Source organism: Natator depressus, chromosome 2 (genome assembly GCF_965152275.1).
Source record: "Natator depressus isolate rNatDep1 chromosome 2, rNatDep2.hap1, whole genome shotgun sequence".
NCBI classification, from domain to species: domain Eukaryota; kingdom Metazoa; phylum Chordata; order Testudines; family Cheloniidae; genus Natator; species Natator depressus.
The window spans coordinates 154,854,686-154,874,303 of record NC_134235.1 but is presented as its reverse complement, the minus strand read 5'-3'; the positions used below and the strand labels follow the sequence as shown (position 1 = coordinate 154,874,303).

General features: G+C 52.1%; 1 protein-coding gene across 1 annotated transcript in view; it reads left to right on the top strand.

The window, feature by feature from the left end:
- Positions 1 to 1,388: 1,388 nt before the first annotated feature.
- The window catches only part of LOC141981885 (uncharacterized), a 64,988-nt gene continuing 46,758 nt past the window's right edge, over positions 1,389 to 19,618 (top strand). The window contains exons 1-2 of the mRNA XM_074943513.1: positions 1,389 to 1,821; positions 2,410 to 2,848. Coding sequence (XP_074799614.1) covers positions 1,416 to 1,821; positions 2,410 to 2,848 — 845 coding nt within the window. The 5' untranslated portion in view covers positions 1,389 to 1,415. The remainder of the gene's footprint in view (positions 1,822 to 2,409; positions 2,849 to 19,618) is intronic.

Genomic DNA, 19,618 nt, shown 5'->3' with positions numbered 1-19,618 from the left:
CCAAGAGAAACACATGCCCCAAGGACTAAATGGCTCTTACCTCTAGGAAGGAGCAGGGTCTTCCACCTAGGCCTCTATCAGACCCAACACTGTTTTGTTTGATAGGACGAGGTGACCTTTCCCCACTTCCCTCTGAGGTGGCTCAACTGCAGGCTGCACCCATCAGGGAGGCTATGACAGATCCCAGAATCTGGAAGACACCCGGGGAGGAGTCTCTTGTCCATTTCACACTCTGAGACCCTGTAGAAGGGCCAAAGGGAGAAAAAAGGGCAGGAGGTGAAGCTAGCCCCGAGCCTCTGTCCCATCCCCACCTCCTCAAAAGTGGGGGTGTTCTGAGCTTCTGTTGGGCAGATGGGCTGTAGCCCTGACACAGAGGCCCTTCTGAACCATGTGGGGCAGGGAGAGCTCTGGTGCAGCAGGGTCTGGGGCCTTGTAGTGTGAAAGGGATTGAGTGGAAGAGCTCATGCCCCTGATGAAGGAATTTTGGGGGCAGAGGAAAGGACCTTGCTCCACAGAGAGGGGAGAGCATTTCTGTCAGTGCCAGGGGGCTCCATTTCCACTTCCACTTGCTCCCCATGTAAGTGAGCCAGAACAGTATCTCCAGCAGTGAACAGGAGTTGCTGGCATCTTCAGAGGCACAGCCCCTGCAGCCCCTCGGGCACCTGGCGTAAGTGCTGGATGATGCGGAGCTGGCACATCACATTGGCCATGAGGTGCTGCAAGGGAACGAAAACCCATCAGAGACTCAGACACCGCCCCCCCTGGAATCAGGGGGGATTAATGGCACCTGAAACCAGCAGCATTTTCACCCAGCACCTACCCACCTCTGAGGGATGGATTCACTCTTCAGACCCCCAGGTTGGAGTCTTGTTGTCTTTCTGAGCCCTGGTCTACACTAGGACTTTAGGTCGAATTTAGCAGCATTAAATCGATGTAAACCTGCACCCGTCCACACGATGAAGCCCTTTATTTCGACTTAAAGGGCTCTTAAAATCAATTTCCTTACTCCACCCCTGACAAGTGGATTAGCGCTTAAATCGGCCTTGCCGGGTCGAATTTGGGGTACTGTGGACACAATTCGACGGTATTGGCCTCCGGGAGCTATCCCAGAGTGCTCCATTTTGACCGCTCTGGACAGCACTCTCAACTCAGATGCACTGGCCAGGTAGACAGGAAAAGAACCGCGAACTTTTGAATCTCATTTCCTGTTTGGCCAGCGTGGCAAGCTGCAGGTGACCATGCAGAGCTCATCAGCAGAGGTGACCATGATGGAGTCTCAGAATCGCAAAAGAGCTCCAGCATGGACCGAACGGGAGGTACGGGATCTGATCGCTGTATGGGGAGAGGAATCCGTGCTATCAGAACTCCGTTCCAGTTTTCGAAATGCCAAAACCTTTGTCAAGATCTCCCAGGGCATGAAGGACAGAGGCCATAACAGGGACCCGAAGCAGTGCCGCGTGAAACTGAAGGAGCTGAGGCAAGCCTACCAGAAAACCAGAGAGGCGAACGGCCGCTCCGGGTCAGAGCCCCAAACATGCCGCTTCTATGATGAGCTGCATGCCATTTTAGGGGGTTCAGCCACCACTACCCCAGCCGTGTTGTTTGACTCCTTCAATGGAGATGGAGGCAATACGGAAGCAGGTTTTGGGGACGAAGAAGATGATGATGATGACGAGGTTGTAGATAGCTCACAGCAAGCAAGCGGAGAAACCGGTTTTCCCGACAGCCAGGAACTGTTTCTCACCCTGGACCTGGAGCCAGTACCCCCTGAACCCACCCAAGGCTGCCTCCTGGACCCAGCAGGCGGAGAAGGGACCTCCGGTGAGTGTACCTTTTAAAATACTATACATGGTTTAAAAGCAAGCATGTGAAAGGATTACTTTGCCCTGGCATTCGCGGCTCTCCTGGATATACTCCCAAAGCCTTTGCAAAAGGTTTCTGGGGAGGGCAGACTTATTGCGTCCTTCATGGTAGGACACTTTACCACTCCAGGCCAGTAACACGTACTCGGGAATCATTGTACAACAAAGCATTGCAGTGTATGTTTGCTGGCGTTCAAGCAACATCCGTTCTTTATCTCTCTGTGTTATCCTCAGGAGAGTGAGATATAATCCATGGTCACCTGGTTGAAATAGGGTGCTTTTCTTCAGGGGACACTCAGAGGAGCCCATTCCTGCTGGGCTGTTTGCCTGCGGCTGAACAGAAATGTTCCCCGCTGTTAGCCACAGGGAGGGGGGAGGGTTGAGGGGGTAGCCACGTGGTGGGGGGAGGCAAAATGCGACCTTGTAACGAAAGCACATGTGCTATGTATGTAATGTTAACAGCAAGGTTTACCCTGAAAGAGTGTAGCCAGTGTTTTATAAAATGTGTCTTTTTAAATACCGCTGTCCCTTTTCTTTTCTCCACCAGCTGCATGTGTTTCAATGATCACAGGATCTTCTCCTTCCCAGAGGCTAGTGAAGATTAGAAAGAAAAAAAAACGCACTCGAGATGAAATGTTCTCCGAGCTCATGCTGTCCTCCCACACTGACAGAGCACAGACGAATGCGTGGAGGCAAATAATGTCAGACTGCAGGAAAGCACAAAATGACCAGGAGGAGAGGTGGCGGGCTGAAGAGAGTAAGTGGCGGGCTGAAGAGAGGGCTGAAGCTCGAATGTGGCGACAGCGTGATGAGAGGAGGCAGGATTCAATGCTGAGGCTGCTGGAGGACCAAACCAGTATGCTCCAGTGTATGGTTGAGCTGCAGCAAAGGCAGCTGGAGCACAGACTGCCACTACAGCCCCTGTGTAACCAACCGCCCTCCTCCCCAAGTTCCATAGCCTCCACACCCAGACGCCCAAGAACGCAGTGGGGGGGCCACTGGCCAACCAGCCACTCCACCACAGAGGATTGCCCAAAAAAAAGAAGGCTGTCATTCAATAAATTTTAAAGTTGTAAACTTTTAAAGTGCTGTGTGGCATTTTCCTTCCCTCCTCCACCACCCCTCCTGGGCTACCTTGGTAGTCATCCCCCTATTTGTGTGATGAATGAATAAAGAATGCATGAATGTGAAGCAACAATGACTTTATTGCCTCTGCAAGCGGTGATCAAAGGGAGGAGGGGAGGGTGGTTAGCTTACAGGGAAGTAGAGTGAACCAAGGGGCGGGGGGTTTCATCAAGGAGAAACAAACAGAACTTTCACACCGTAGCCTGGCCAGTCATGAAACTGGTTTTCAAAGCCTCTCTGATGCGTACCGCACCCTCCTGTGCTCTTCTAACCGCCCTGGTGTCTGGCTGCGCGTAACCAGCAGCCAGGCGATTTGCCTCAACCTCCCACCCCGCCATAAACGTCTCCTCCTTCCTCTCACAGATATTGTGGAGCACACAGCAAGCAGTAATAACAGTGGGAATATTGGTTTCGCTGAGGTCTAACCGAGTCAGTAAACTGCGCCAGCGCGCCTTTAAATGTCCAAATGCACATTCTACCACCATTCTGCACTTGCTCAGCCTGTAGTTGAACAGCTCCTGACTGCTGTCCAGGCTGCCTGTGTACGGCTTCATGAGCCATGGCATTAAGGGGTAGGCTGGGTCCCCAAGGATACATATAGGCATTTCAACATCACCAACAGTTATTTTCTGGTCTGGGAATAAAGTCCCTTCTTGAAGCTTTTGAAACAGACCAGAGTTCCTAAAGATGCGAGCGTCATGTACCTTTCCCGGCCATCCCACGTTGATGTTGGTGAAACGTCCCTTGTGATCCACCAGAGCTTGCAGCACTATTGAAAAGTACCCCTTGCGGTTTATGTACTCGCCGGCTTGGTGCTCCAGTGCCAAGATAGGGATATGGGTTCCGTCTATGGCCCCACCACAGTTAGGGAATCCCATTGCAGCAAAGCCATCCACTCTGACCTGCACATTTCCCAGGGTCATTACCCTTGATATCAGCAGATCTTTGATTGTGTGGGCTACTTGCATCACAGCAGCCCCCACAGTAGATTTGCCCACTCCAAATTGATTCCCAACTGACCGGTAGCTGTCTGGCGTTGCAAGCTTCCACAGGGCTATCGCCACTCGCTTCTCAACTGTGAGGGCTGCTCTCATCTTGGTATTCATGCGCTTCAGGGCAGGGGAAAGCAAGTCACAAAGTTCCATGAAAGTGCCCTTACGCATGCGAAAGTTTCGCAGCCACTGGGAATCATCCCAGACCTGCAACACTATGCGGTCCCACCAGTCTGTGCTTGTTTCCCGAGCCCAGAATCGGCGTTCCACATCATGAACCTGCCCCATTAGCACCATGATGCATGCATTGGCAGGGCCCATGCTTTCAGAGAAATCTGTGTCCATGTCCTGATCACTCACGTGACCGCGCTGACGTCGCCTCCTCGCCTGGTAGCGCTTTGCCAGGTTCTGGTGCTGCATATACTGCTGGATAATGTGTGTGGTGTTTAATGTGCTCCTAATTGCCAAAGTGAGCTGAGCGGATTCCATGCTTGCCTTGGTATGGCGTCCGCACAGAAAAAAGGCGCGGAATGATTGTCTGCCGTTGCTCTGACGGAGGGAGGGGTGACTGACGACACGGCTTACAGGGTTGGCTTCAGGGGGCTAAAATCCACAAAGGGGATGGCTTTACATCAAGGAGTAGTTCAGGCAGGACTTCAAGGAGGGTTCCAATAAGAAATGGTGCACCTAAGTTATTGTTCTTATTGGATTAAGGAGGTTAGCCTGGCCTCTGATTGATACATGGCTAGATTTACCTCGCTGCACCTTCTCTGTGAGTGACTGCAGCGTGACCTAGAGGAATGAGTCCCCTAGACAGGGGAGAAGGCAAATGAGTACAAAACAAATCTGGTCTATTTCTTGTTTTGATCCACTCCATCTATCTTTTACATCTTTGGCTGGCAGCAGACGGTGCAGAAGGACTGCAAGCCATCCACATCTCATGGCTGCTCGGCAGAAGATGGTACAGTACGACTGCTAGCCATCCTCATCTCTTGCCTGCCTGGCAGAAGATGGCACAGTACGATTGCTAGCCATCGTCATCTCTTGCCTGCCCAGCAGAAGATGGTACAATACGATTGCTAGCCATCGTCATCTCTTGCCTGCCCGGCAGAAGATGGTACAATACGACTGCTAGCAATCCGTATTGCCTGCCTGCTCACCATTAGACGGTTCAATACGACTGACTGCAGGACTAAAGAGAATGACCTGGTCAAGTCACCAAAAATTTAGTCCCTGCGCCCATGTCTGCCCAGGCGCTCCCAGCCGACGTGGCCAGGAGCACCTCGGACATGACGAGGACGGCTATCAGTCATACTGCACCGTCTGCTGCCAGAAGGCAATGGGTTGCTGCTACTGTGTAGCAATGCCGTACCACGTCTGCCAGCACCCAGGAGACATACGATGACGGTTACCTGAGCGGGCTCCATGCTTGTGGTGGTATGGCGTCCGCACAGGTAACTCAGGAAAAAAGGCGCGAAACGATTGTCTGCCCTTGCCTTCACGGAGGGAGGGAGGGAACGGGGGCCGGACAATATCTACCCAGAACCACCCGCGACAATGTTTTAGCCCAATCAGAGTGCTCCATTGTGACTGCTCTGGACAGCACTCTCAACTCAGATGCACGATTGTTTGCCATTGCTCTGACGCAGGGAGGGGCGACTGAGGACACGGCTTACAGGGTTGACTTCACGGAGGGTTCCAATAAGAAATGGTGCACCTAAGTTATTGTTCTTATTGGATTAAGGAGGTTAGCCTGGCCTCTGATTGATACATGGCTAGATCTACCTCGCTGCACCTTCTCTGTGAGTGACTGCAGTGTGACCTAGAGGAATGAGTCCCCTAGACAGGGGAGAAGGCAAATGAGTACAAAACAAATCTGGTCTCTTTCTTGTTTTGATCCACTCCATCTATCTTTTACATCTTTGGCTGGCAGCAGACGGTGCAGAAGGACTGCATGCCATCCACATCTCATGGCTGCTCGGCAGAAGACAGTGCAATAGGACTGCTAGCAATCCATATTGCCTGCCTGCTCACCATAAGACGGTTCAATAGGACTGACTGCCGGACTAAAGAGAATGACCTGGTCAAGTCACTAAAAATTTAGTCCCTGCGCCCATGTCTGCCCAGGCGCTCCTGATCGACCTCACACAGGCGACCAGAAACACCTCGGACATGACGAGGACGGCTATCAGTCATACTGCACCGTCTGCTGCCAGAAGGCAATGGATTGCTGCTTCTGTGTAGCAATGCCGTACCGCGTCTGCCAGCACCCAGGAGACATACGGTGACGGTTACCTGAGCGGGCTCCATGCTTGCGGTGGTATGGCGTCCGCACAGGTAACTCAGGAAAAAAGGCGCAAAACGATTGTCTGCCCTTGCTTTCATGGAGGGAGGGAGGGAGGGAAGGGGGGACTGACGAGATGTACCCAGAACCACCCGCGACAATGTTTCAGCCCCATCAGGCATTGGGATCTCAACCCAGAATTCCAATGGGCAGCGGAGACTGCGGGAACTGTGGGATAGCTACCCACAGTGCAACGCTCTGGAAGTCGACTCTAGCCTCGGTACTGTGGAAGCACTCCGCCGAGTTAATGCACTTAATGCACTTCTGTGGGGACACACACACTCGAATATATAAAACCGATTTCTAAAAAACCGACTTCTATAAATTCGACCTTATTCCGTAGTGAAGACATACCCTGAGTGACCTCCAGTGCCAACCTCCCTCCTTGTAGGGTGAGCTCCTGACACCTCCCCTGAGTGTCCCTAACAGCTCTTCCACCTCCAACCCACCTGAGGACACACCTCAAGTTCTCACAACCCTCTCCTTCATCCCACCCCCACCCAGGTAGGCAGGGAGGGGGCTCTAGAAGTGGGGCAGGAGGGATTCTGGCAGCAGTGAAGTGGGATGTGGGGAGGTTGAGACCTTTCCCCAAGTCACCCCAGTGACTAATGCTGAAGCCCCAGGATGGCAGCCCTCATGAATGGGGCAGGTCAGCAGCCCCTGCTGACTGAATCCTCCCGTTCTCTCTAGAGCGGGTCCAGCCCTGCCAGCAGCAGGACAAGCTTCCCCTGCTCATGTGCCTCAGCCCTGCCTGGTCTGTCCTTGGCCTCCCAGGCTACCAGTGATGAGAGCAATTCTGGATGGTGGCTGGGGTGACAGACACTAGGCCACTGGGAACTGGGTGCAGCCCTGTGGGGCAGGTAGGAGAGGCTTGCAGAGGGCACTTAGGGGACTGTCCTGCCCTTCCCAGGAGCAATAGCACAGTATCCTAAGAACATAAGTCCATGATGAGTTAATGCTTGTATGCAATTAGCCTTGATAAAGAGCTGGGTTGGAGCTGCTCCGCAGACAAGTTGGCTCCCTCCTGCTCATGGAGGTGAATTCATCTCCCTTCCCAGTAGCACCTGCTCTGACTCTCATTCCCTGCCAGACTCCTTGCTGCCAGGCCAGTGAATGGTGACAGGATGGAAATGAGACCCCGGGCCCTGCCCTAATGTCCTGAGTCTAATCCCGCTGCTTACCTTGTCCCCCATCAGCTGCTGGGCTTACCCCAGGAAGGAGTAGGCCAGGACCAGCCCAGTCTGGCTGACATGCAGCAGGGGGTCATGGATGGCCAGCACTGCCGTCCGGAGGAAGAATCTTCTCTGCCCCTCCAAGAAGAACTTTCCAAAGACCTAAAACCAACAGGACATGAGGCTTCAGCAGATTGCCCAGAGCTGGGCTCCAAGATGCTGGGGCTGGAATGGCATCACCCTCTAGTGGCCCAGAGGCAGGGGAAGAGCTGCTGTAGCCAAGGCAGGCTAGGGATAGCGAGGTTAGTTCAATCAGGGAGGATGAGGCCCTCTTCTAGCAGTTGAGGTGTGAACACCAAGGGAGGAGAAACTGCTTTTGTAGTTGGCTAGCCATTCACAGTCTTTGTTTAATCCTGAGCTGATGGTGTCAAATTTGCAAATGAACTGAAGCTCAGCAGTTTCTCTTTGAAGTCTGGTCCTGAAGTTTTTTTACTGCAGGATGGCTACCTTTAAATCTGCTATTGTGTATCCAGGGAGACTGAAGTGTTCTTCTGCAGGTTTTTGTATATTGCCGTTCCTAGTATCTGATTTGTGTCCATTTATCCTTTTAGGTAGGGAATGTCCAGTTTGGCCGATGTACATAGCAGAGGCGCACTGCTGGCACATGATGGCCTATATTACATTCATGGATGTGCTGGTGAATGAACCGGTGTTGGTGTGGCTGATCTGGTTAGGTCCTGTGATGGTGTCGCTGGTGTAGATATGTGGGCAGAATTGGCATCGAGGTTTGTTACATGGATTGGTTCCTGAGTTAGAGTTACTATTGTGCAATGTGTAGTTGCTGGTGAGGATATGCTTCAGGTTGGTGGGTTGTCTGTGAGTGAGGACTGGCCTGCCTCCCAAGGCCTGTGAAAGTGAGGGATCTTTGTCCAGGATGGGTTGTAGATCACTGATGATGCGTTGGAGAGGTTTTAGCTGAGGACTAATGGGCCAGTGATGTTCTGTTGGTTTCTTTCTTGGGCTTGTCTCGCAGCAGGAGGCTTCTGGGTACACGTCTGGATCTGTTGATCTGTTTCCTTATTTCCTTATGCGGTTATCGCAGTTTTGAGAATGCTTGGTGAAGATCTTCTAGGTGTTGGTCTCTGTCTGTGGGCTTGGAGCAAATGTGGTTTTACCTCAGCGCTTGGCTGTAGACAATGGATTGTGTGGTGTGTCCGGGATGGAAGCTGGAGGCATGAAGGTAGGCATAGCGGTCGGTGGGTTTTCAGTATAGGGAGGTGTTAATGTAACTGTCACTTATAAGAGCAGATCCAGACTAACACGGCTACACCTCTAAAGCCTGTAGCAGAGGCCAGGCTGGGCTGGAAACAGATCTCTGTGCGTGGGAGCAGGCGCACTCTGGTGTGCAGCTCACAGAGATGACAGGGGACCCTGTATTGCTTCCAGCAGAGAGATCTCCTGCACTCAGTGGCTAGAGGCATGCGGGGGAGAGGGTTGGAGTTGACAGACCAAAGGCTCATTCCCCCATCTTAGTGATTTCTCAAGTAGCTGGGTCTGGGGTGTGCAGCTCCTGGGTTTCTTCCAAGGGGAATCCAAACTGCAACATGACAAGGACGCAAAGACTCAGGTCCCAGTCCCCACCACACAGACACTCCCATAAACCTTTTGTTTCAGTGCAGCAATTCAGCTTGTGGGAGGGGGGACGAACTCACAGTCCCTCTCATGTGGGATCTGCAGAGCAGCATTCTGTAGATGCACTTGCAGGTCCAGGAGCCATTCCAAGGCCTCCTCTGTGACGTTGTGGAGATCACCCATTTCACCTTGGACTCCAATTCTGGGGCACTGTGTTATGGGGTGGGTCCGTGACAATGTGCTTCTTTGGAACAGTGACTGAGGTCCAGACACTCTGCCATTCCCTGACCTAGTCCAGAGAACTAAGGTGGGTGCATGTGGTCCATAGCGGTTTTGGAGATCACTGTGTCCCCTACCCATGTCAGACACACAAATCACAGCAACTAGCGAGGTTCCAACATGCGACCCTTAGGACCAGCGTCTCCCACTGGGTGCTGGATGAGGAACTCTGAGTTGGAAATAAGGAGTGGGCTCTTGTCCTGTCTCCAGTAGGTGGGCACTGCAGGGAACCCAGCCAGCCCCACTCCCTGAGCCGTGTCATACTGTGGCAGAGTGTCCTTACCTCCCCCACCCTGGCTGTATTCTTGTAGCCCAGGAGTCTGCTGTCCTGGTGCCAGTCCCAGCACTAGATATTCTGCTTCACGGATGGTCAGTCCTGGGAAAGACAAACACACACTTGTCATTCTGGTTGCAGTGTCTGTTTCCTTCCAATCCCATTGATGGCTGCACAGTGGGCAGAGTCCTCGCTGCATCCCTGACCCAGTAGAATTGCAGGGGGTGGAGAAGAACAGACACACACACACACCCACTCATCGTCCAGCTGGGGTCAGTCTGAGAGAAATTGGCTGGGGACCCATTACCCAGCTGCAGTCAGTCTCAGTCTCCTTTTGGGTCCCATTTTCCAGCTGGGTTCCTTACCCCTCTGGTGCAGCAGCAGCTAGTAGAGCCAGTAAATCCCCTCCCTGGCCTGCCTGCTGATATCCTTGGCTGGGTCACCGATGAACACAGCCAGCTGTGCCACATGGTGACCCATCCTAGGGAACTCTGCTGAGATCTAATGGAAGGAAGAGGGAGAGAGGACTCCATCAGCATTTTCCTGTCAGCTCCCAGACCCCCTGGGCCAGGAGTCTCCTTCCCCTCAGCCGCTCCACAGGAGATGCTAGAGCTAGACCCTTAATTTTCTCTGCCGCCAACGGAGCCTGGAGCTGTTCCAGGATGCCAAGAAAAGACGCAAGGCCAGGCACGAACCTGGTTGGAGCAGGGGCTGGAGCATGGTCCCCTTAAAGGCCCAGGGTCACCATTTAACCAGGAAAAGAAGAACTGGATTCAAGCCTAGCTCATTCCCTGATCTGGCTCTGTCTCCCTAAGAGAACACTCTTAACCCACAGCCCCCGCAGCAGGAGAACCTACAACCTGTCAGTGCCAGCCCGCCTATGCCTGGAGTCAGGAAGCTGGGGTCAAGGTCACTTATGTCAAGTTCAGGGAGAGTGATGGTGAATCTGAGCAGGGCTGTGATGCTCCTAATGACTCTGGCTCTCTCCTGGGACACCCTAGACACGATCCAGAAGTTGACGTGCCATTGGGGAAGGAGGCAGGTCAGGATCACTGGGCAGGTGCACATGCTGTGCAAATGAGCCCCTCCCCATCCCCAGGGGGCTGAGACATTGTGCGCAGGGTGGAATATCTAAGTCATTGATCACAGAGCTTTAGAAGGGGATTGTTGCCCCCAGGACAATGCCTGTACCCTGCAGGTCACAATTTGTCACTGTCTCTCTAGATTTGGACAATATTAGGTGCTGGTCCCATCCTCCCAGAACTCCTGATTCCTCAACAGCTCACAAGGAAGGAGACAGACCCCTCACCCCTCCTCACTAAAGGCCTTTGTGGAAGGAAGGGAGTGACTGAACACAATCCCCCCAGGAATCTCAGGGCCCATCGGAGAGAAGCGCTGATTCCCTGTGGTCCTCCTATTTCTCTAGGAAGAAGCCTTTGCCTCTTCTCTGAGGACCATCTTCTGGATCTCACGTGTGGGGGGAAGAGGGGTCAGGGCAAGCCAGCCAGGGCCCTGTGGTTACTGCTCAACAGAACCAGGCAGAGCTCTGGGTGAAATCCCAGCTCCTTCCTCTGTCCTTCAAGGAGGAAGGGCCTGACACTGCATTTCACTGACTGCCCTGACCAAGGACGGCCCCCCCCGCGGGTTCAGCTAGGATGACAGACTGGAAAATGGACCTTCCAGTCTCTCCTTACCAGTCCTCCTAAGAATTAAGGTAAAATTGCCCTCCCGCCCCCCTCAGGAGGCTCACCTCCAAGATGTAGTGGAGCCTGGCTGTGTCTGGGGACTCTACCAGCAGATTCCCCAGCATGGCATCCAGGAGCTCTGGTACGACCTTGTGCAGAGCCTGCAAAGCAAGGGAGAGCCATGGGTCAGAGTTATGGAAACTGGGGCTATACCTGCCACAGGATGGGAAGAGGGGTCTCTGGAAAGCACTGGTGAGATCCCAAACACATATCCTGGCCTCTCTCATTCACATCCCACTGCAGGCAATTAGCAAGGATTCATGGCAGGGTGACAGCTGGCTCTTCAATTCATGACCTTAGGAGGTCTCTGTGGAGGGCTTTTTAGGCAGCAGAGTATGGAACAGCCAAGCTGCTATGGATGGTAGTTGGGCTGCTGGGCAAAACACAGCATGTGGAAGGAAGGAATCCCCCAGGGAGGGGTAACGTCATCCTCCCTGGAGGGAAGGATCTAACCCTGCAGCTTGTTCCATCTCTGCCTACCCCCACCCCATTCTCTGGAGCTCCAGTGAATCAAGGGAGCAGGGACCAGAGGCCACTCCTGCTCCTGGCAGGGAGGATTAGGAGGATGATGTACCTGGACTTGGTGGTGTCCTTCTCCGTGCCCAGGATGAAGACGGCACGCAGGGCAGCTCACAGGAGGTGGATCTCCATCTCTGGCTCCAGGGCAGGTGTTATTGTGCTGGCAAGAGAGAAAAGCCGGTATTAGACTGTACAGTGTGGGGCTGGGACTAGCACCAACACGGACGTGAAACTGCAGGGAATAGGCACAGGCTGGCAAGAAGGGAAATTGAGGCACCGAGCCAGGGAATGACAAGGCCAAGGCCTCACACATAGACACTGGCAGGGCAGGAATAGCCCCTGTTCCCTTGACCGGGCAGCAGGGTATCTGTGTCTGACCCCAGGAATGAGCCTCTCCCCAAAGTCCCCGTAATGTTACTGGCGTGAAAAGTACAGCCCAACCCGGAGAGAGTGAACCTTTCCGCCACCTCTGCCAGAGGAGCCACCCTTGGGAGATGACCTGGGAGTGGGAGGGGCAGTGACTCCCAGTCCTGGGCCTGAGCAGCACCAGGGTTAGGGGAGCTGGGCAGGGGGTTTGGTACCTGAGGTTGCCCATGGCCTTCACGGAGTTGGCCAGGATAGCGCCGGGTGGAAAGTTATTAGGCAGGTCCTCATTGCGCTCCTGTGAGACCCAAAAGAGACAAAGGAGCATGTGAGATTCGGGCCCTGCTGACACTTCCAAGTGAGGAGATTCCACAGCCTGCCCCCCACACAGCCAGCAGGATCCTCTCACCTGACTCCTGCTCCTCCCATTCCTTCCTGCCCATCAAACGTGGCCCCCTCCCAGGATTCCTGCCGAGCTCGGTCCCATTCCCCTTCCCTCCTGCCTGTCAAAATTGGGATGCTGGGGGTTGGGATGCTGGGAAGGGGCAGGACAATCTCGGTTCCAGCCCAGATGGGGAACGTTTGTACCTTTTCTCTGCCCTGAAGCTGCTCTCTGATCACCTTGAGAGCAGCTTCCTCTCTGGCCACGTCCACCCATTTCTCCTCCTCCTCATCCTCTGAGTCCCTGGGGGTCACTGCACCAGGGAGAGAAGGGGACAGGGAGACTCCTGGTGTCAAGGACAGGGGCATGGTGGAGAGAGCAGGGTTAATGTCCCCCCTTCCCATCTCAGGGACACAGGGCAGATCAGGCCCCACACTCCCTCCTCTCAGGGATGCCTTCAGACCCCAACAGCTTCATGAGCCCAAAGCAGAGAGCCCCCTTCCCACCACACACACACTGTCCTGGACTTCCTGGGAGGTGCCTGCTCCCCCGGAGCATCAGGGACCAAAGTGGCACCAGCTCCTGCTGCCCCCCCCCACGAGTTCCCGTTGCTGCAGGGGCAGCTCTGTGACTGCTGCTGGTGTCACTGGGGTTCGCGTGGCTCAGGCCAGACACCTGGTCTGGGGACCCACCCCGCATAGCACTGGTGGAGCGCCTGGGTCCAGGGTGTTCACAGCCCTGTCCTCACCCCTCACTGACCCCAGCCTGGTTCCTCACCTGGAACAATCAGTAGCGTCCATCAGCCTCGCTGCTGCCACAGACCCAGGAGCTGCTTCTGTCCCATGCCGAGCTGCTAGTGCTGGGACAGGGATCCTCCACCTCCTGCCCTGGGGAGTCTGGAAGGTCCTCAGTGACTGGGCAGGGCCATGCCTCCTGCTGGAAATCAGGGCTGGACTCCTGGGGCTGGTGCTGGTGCTGCTCACACAACAAACCCTAGAGCCACTCTGCCCAGCTCCCCTCCTGTGCTGGGTCCCGCCTGCCCAGCCATATCCTGAGCCAGCTCCATTGGGGCCTGGCCACTGCCACTCCCGTCTTGGAGCCTGTGCTGGGAGTGGGTTTCCTCCGCCGGAAGGCTGGGCACTTCCACCTCCTGGCCTGGCCGAGAGCTGCTTCCACACCAGCGGGGACGGAGAGGCCGCTCTGCTCCTTGGGAAGATGGCGGCTGCTTCCCTCAAGCTCTAGGACCACCTGCAGAGCCTTCTTCCTGAACATCCTCAGGAGCGTGGCCCTCCTGGAACCGAGCGGGGAGAAGGCGTGAGTCTGGGGTCAAGGCAGTCTCTCAGTAAGGCACCTTTTCAGTCCCTCTCCATCCCTGCCCCAGCCAGAGCAGCTCCTCCTCCCACCACAGGGGTGAAGGGAGTGCAAGCTACACACACTGGCAGGAGTTCATTGCATGATCTGCTCCTCGTCATTCCTGGCACTGCAATATCCAGGGAGTCTCATCCTTTTAGAGCAGTGGGGTCAGTCACAAAGACCATCAGTTACTTTGGACAATCAGCCCCCTCGTGCCCTCCCAGGCCACACTCCCGTCCAGGTTAGAGATGGAACAGAATCCAGGGGTCCAGACTTCTCCCAGGAAATCATTCCCCACTTCAACGTCACAAAGTCCCTAGGCACAGGAAGCCCAGGGTCCCTTCGTTTCCCATTGATTTCCATGCTCAGTAGCTCACATGGTCTGGCCCCACTCAGAGACTTTCAGCGTGGGGAACAATTTCCCACAAGGGAAAGTGTCATAACCCTAGGGGTAGCCTAAATTCCTCCTTACTTGTAAGGGGCTAAGAAGCTCAAGTAACCTGGTTGGCACCTGATCAAAGGAACCAATGGGGACAAAAGATACTTTCAAATCTGGTCTGGGGGGAGAGGTTTTGTTTTGGGTTCTTTGTTTCTGTTCCGTTCACTCTTGGGACTAAGAGGGACAGGACATCAATCCATGTTCTCCAAATCTTTCTAAACAAGTCTCTCATATTTCAAACTTGCAAGTAACAGCTAGGCAAGGCATATTAGTTTATCTTTGTTTTCTCAACTTGTGAATTTTCCCTGTGCAAAGAGGGAGGTTTATTCCTGTTTTCTGTAAGTTGAATTTTCCCTGTGCTAAGAGAAGGTTTATTCCTGTTTTCTGTAACTTGAATTTTCCCTGTGCTAAGAGGGAGTTTTATTCCTGCTTTCTGTAACTTTAAGGTTTTGCCCAGAGGGGAATTCTCTGTGTTTTGAATCTGAATACCCTGTAAAGTATTTACCATCCTGATTTTACAGAGGTGATTCTTTTACCTTTCCTTTAAATAAAATCCTTCTTTTTAAGAACCTGACTGATTTTTCCATTGTTCTAAGACTCAGGGGTTTGGGTCTGTAGTCCCTTTGTAACCAATTGGTAAGGATATACGCTCAAGGCTTCCCCAGGAAAGGGGGTGTAGGCTTGGGGACATATTCTGGGGGAATAGGACTCCAAGTGGTCCTTTCCCTGATGGTTTGTTAAATCATTTGGTGGTGGCAGCGATCCCAAGGCAAGAAAGGAATCTGTGCCTTGGGGAAATTTTAACCTAAACTGGTAAGAATAAGCTTAGGGGGTCTTTCATGCGGGTCCCCATATCTGTACCCCAGAGATCAGAGTGGGAAAGGAACCCTGACAGAAGGGCTGGGAGGCCCATTGCTGGGATGTTTCCAAACACACTGGAGACAGCTCTGGAGAAGCCCCTGCCAGGTCTGAGAGTGAGAGGCTCCTGTTTGCAAATCAAATCTGCTTTTGGAGAGATTCTCTCCTCCTATTTCTGCCTCTTCCCAGACATACAGGGGAAGCCACCAAGGAACCCCAATGCCACTCACTTGTTCTAGGTGATGGAGTGATGGATGGAGGATGTTCAACTATTCCTCGCCCTCCTCCTCACTTCCCAAGCCCAAGGCAGGCTGGAGAGGTTGGTGTCATGAGGAGTTACCCTGCCCAGCCAGCAGGCAGGGTGATGACACTGGGCGATCGACTGGCTGTGAAAACAAGAGTCTGTCTTATTGCCAAGGGATGGAGAAACTCAGCCAGCAGCAGGGGGTACAGAACACTGCCCTAGTGCGGGGGTGACAGCGCCTCCTGGAGCCTGACATCCCGGCACTTTACACACCTTCATGAAACCTCCCAACCCCCATGAGCTGTAGAGACAGGACCCCAACCCTACTGATGGGAAACAGTCCTGGGGAGGGGAAGCTACCGGCTCACGGTTACACCAAGGGTCAGAGCCATGGATGGGACCCAGCAGTCTTTATTTCTAGGCCCCTTCACTAACCACTGCTGCACACTCCCTCCCACAGCTGGCAATTAAAACCAGGCCCACATGTTTGGTCCCCCTGACTTTGAGAGGGAGTGTGCTCTGCTGTAGTGACTGGACCAGGGGATTGGGAGTCAGGACTCCTGGGTTCCATTGCTGGCTTTCCTATTGACCTGTGGGACTTTGGGCAAGTTGCTCCCCCTCTCTATGGCTCTGTGCGATTCAGTTCCGTGAATGGGCTTTTAAAAAGGACAATGGTTAAGATTTAGCCCGAACCATTTCTTCTATCCACAAACCAGCCATTTTAGCAAAGTTTAGAATTCATTGGCGCTCAACACCTGGAAACACCCCTTTCTCCTTCACACTGGGCTTTAACAACCCTTATCTCACCCACACTCACTGCTGCCTGGAGTTAGAGAATTGGCCCTATTCCCATTGGACAGGTGGGGATTCTGAGGTGCAGAGAAGGGAAGCGACCTACCGAAGGTCACACACAGCCAGGCAGTGGCAGACCCGAACAACAGTCCTGTCTCCTGTTCCAACTAACAGAGAAGAAACCCCCCAGAGGCAGGGATACGGCCCAGAATCCAGATGGTGAGAACATTCTCATGGAAGTCATTTTCTGTCAGGAAATCCCATTCAGACTAAACCAGTTTGTTTTTTGAATTCATAACAAGTTGGATGAAAATCCTTCCCAAATACATTTTGTTGCAAACAAAAGCATCTCCAGTTCGTCACAGTGTGTTAAATTGTCTCGTCGCACACAAAGAGGAACCACTGTGATCTAGAAAATGAGATGAGATGCTTCAGTCTCTGCTAAGAAGTTGCTGCTCTTAACAATTTCAAAATAATAAAATAGAAATGAAATAGAATCTTTCAGATATTATATTATATCATAATCTCATATAACTGAACATGATGGGACACCTCATATTCTGTACTGCTCCTCGTGACACTCTCCAATGGATCCCCATCCTCCACCCACTGTGAGGTAGGTAGGAGCGGATTGTTATTCCCACTTGACAGAGGGAGCAACTAAGGCTGAAAAAGGAGAAGTGACTTGTCTTAGGTCACACGGCCAGTCAGTGGCAGAGTTGGGAACAGGATGCAGGAATCCTACCTTTCAAACTAACCATCACATCTTGAATTTCATACATCGAATGATCAGGAGAAAGTGCTCTCAAATGAGCTATAGACCAACAATTGTTCATAGTAATTCTTCAGCAAGTATTTTAGGAGAACTAGAATGTTGGAGGGAATCATGAACTGCTCAGAGACAATTAATGGAGAGAAGCATCAAAATTCATCAAACATATAATTGTTTATGACTTATTTGCTTGGTCTTAAAAGAGAACAACAAGGACCTGAGTCTCCTCCTTGTCAATAGCCCCCTGCTCAGCCAATCAGGGTTGAGACTTTGAGGGGCGGGAGGCTGAGGGTTCTCATCAAATAGCTCAAAAAAATGGCCCAGGTCATCAGAAGAGATCACTCTCCAAGTACTATTCCAGCCCCACCTCTTTGTAAGGGCCTCCCACAAAGAGAGAGAATTGGAGAGGAACCCCCACGCCCCCACACATACACTTCACACACACACACAACTCCTGGTTGAGGGAGGAGAGCAGGGGAAAAAGACAAAAGAAGCAAGAGAAGACTAGAAAGGAGCGAGGGATGGAGGAAAAGGAAAACCAAAAAGGAGAAACCCCAATGTCTCCAGTGATTCTAAGGGACAAAGTCCTAGGTGAGAAATAAAATTCTGCCACCTCAGTCGAGTGTTTTCTGTGCCTAGCATTCAGTCCACACCTGATGGATCAGACAGAAGAGATTCCAAAGCTCTCTGAGGCCCTTACCTTTTGTAAACAGGGTCCTCTGTTTTCTAGCAAAATCAGTAAAAGGAAAGGAGAAAATGCAAAAGAAGGTCCTCCTCGCACTCACGTACGTGAACCAGAATTCTCTCTCAGCCCTCAAGGACAGACCTCGAGAAGGAGACTTGCTGAGGCAAAGCCACAGGGGTCTCTGAGGTTCCCCTAGCCTTGCGCCCCTGTCCTGCCTGGCTGATGTCAGCATCTCTCTGTGAGGTCATCACCACCCCACCACCTTTGCCCAATAGGCTGAGGTCCTGCAAAAGGCCCTTGTGATGTCATTGACACACCCACCCCTCCCCTGCAGTGCTGATGTCCTGCCTCTGGCCAGCCACAGTGGATGTTTGAGCTACTCTCTGTGGATCACCCCACTCAATGACTGTTGAGTTTGGGGAGCAAGCCTGCTACACAGTAAAGTATCAGAGGTTCCTCCCCATGCCACACTCAGGTTTTTTTTTAAATTAGCAGACATTATGGCCAGAAGAGACAATTAGAGTATCCAATCTGACTCCCTGCATATCACAGGCCTCCTGTGTAGCACAATAGCTAGTTTTTGACCAAACATGTTCCAGAAAGACATCTCGTCTTCCTTAGAAGACATCAAGAGATGGAGAATCCACCATTTCCCTTGGTAGTTTGTTCCTTTGGTGAATCACCCTGGCTGTTGAATATTTGTGCCTTATTTCTAATATGAATTTGTCTCTTTTCAGTTTCCACCCCCTGGGTCTTATGATGTCTTTCTCTGCTCGATTAAAGAGCCCTTTAATACCTGATATTTTCCCTCCATGAAGGCACTTCAACACTTCAATGAAGTCACCACCTGATATTCTTTTTCATAAGCTAAACAGGTTGAGCTCTTTCAATAGCTCACTGGAAGACATTTTTTTCCAGCCCTCAAAACATTTTGTGGCTCTTCGCTGCCCCATCTCCAATTTTTCAACATCTTTTTCAAAGGTGGACACCAAAACTGGATTCAGTATTCCAATATCAGTCTCCGTGCTGCTGTGTCACCTCCCTATCCTACTCACGGCTCTGCTCATACATCTAATGGGGAGCAGGCCTGAGGAGAGCTTGGATAGTCCTTTAAAGGTCAAGGACAAGCCAGGAAGGGGTCAGGCTGAGCACATAGGACAAGGCCCTAGGAGGGAAAGACAGGGCAGTTTAAGTGATTGGGCAGATAATCCAATTGGTTTAGGCTCTTAGGCCCAGAAACCCACAGGTGAAAGTGATTGTCGGGGCTTATGTCCTTCTGCCCCAGGGTAGATTTTATAGTGGAGAAAACTGTTACAGTAAGGGGGAAGTGAGTTAACCCCAAGGTCTCAAAAAGTAATAACAATTTTTTTTAAGTATATCAGAAGCAGGAAGACTGCTAAACAACCAGTGGGGCCACTGGACGATCAAGATGCTAAAGGAGCACTCAAGGACGATAAGGCCATTGCAGAGAAACTAAATGAATTCTTTGCATCAGTCTTCACTGTTGAGGATGTGACGGAGATTCCCAAACCTAAGCCATTCTTTTTAGGTGACAAATCTGAGGAACTGCCCCAGATTGAGGTGTCATTAGAGGAGGTTTTGGAACAAATTGATAAACTAAATAATAATAATTATAATAATTAATAATAAATCACCAGGACCAGATGGTATTCACCCAAGAGTTCTGAAGAAATTCAAATGTGAAATTGCAGGACTGCTAACTGTAGTCTGTAACCTAGCATTTAAATCAGCTTCTGCACCAAATGACTGGAGGACAAATGACTAA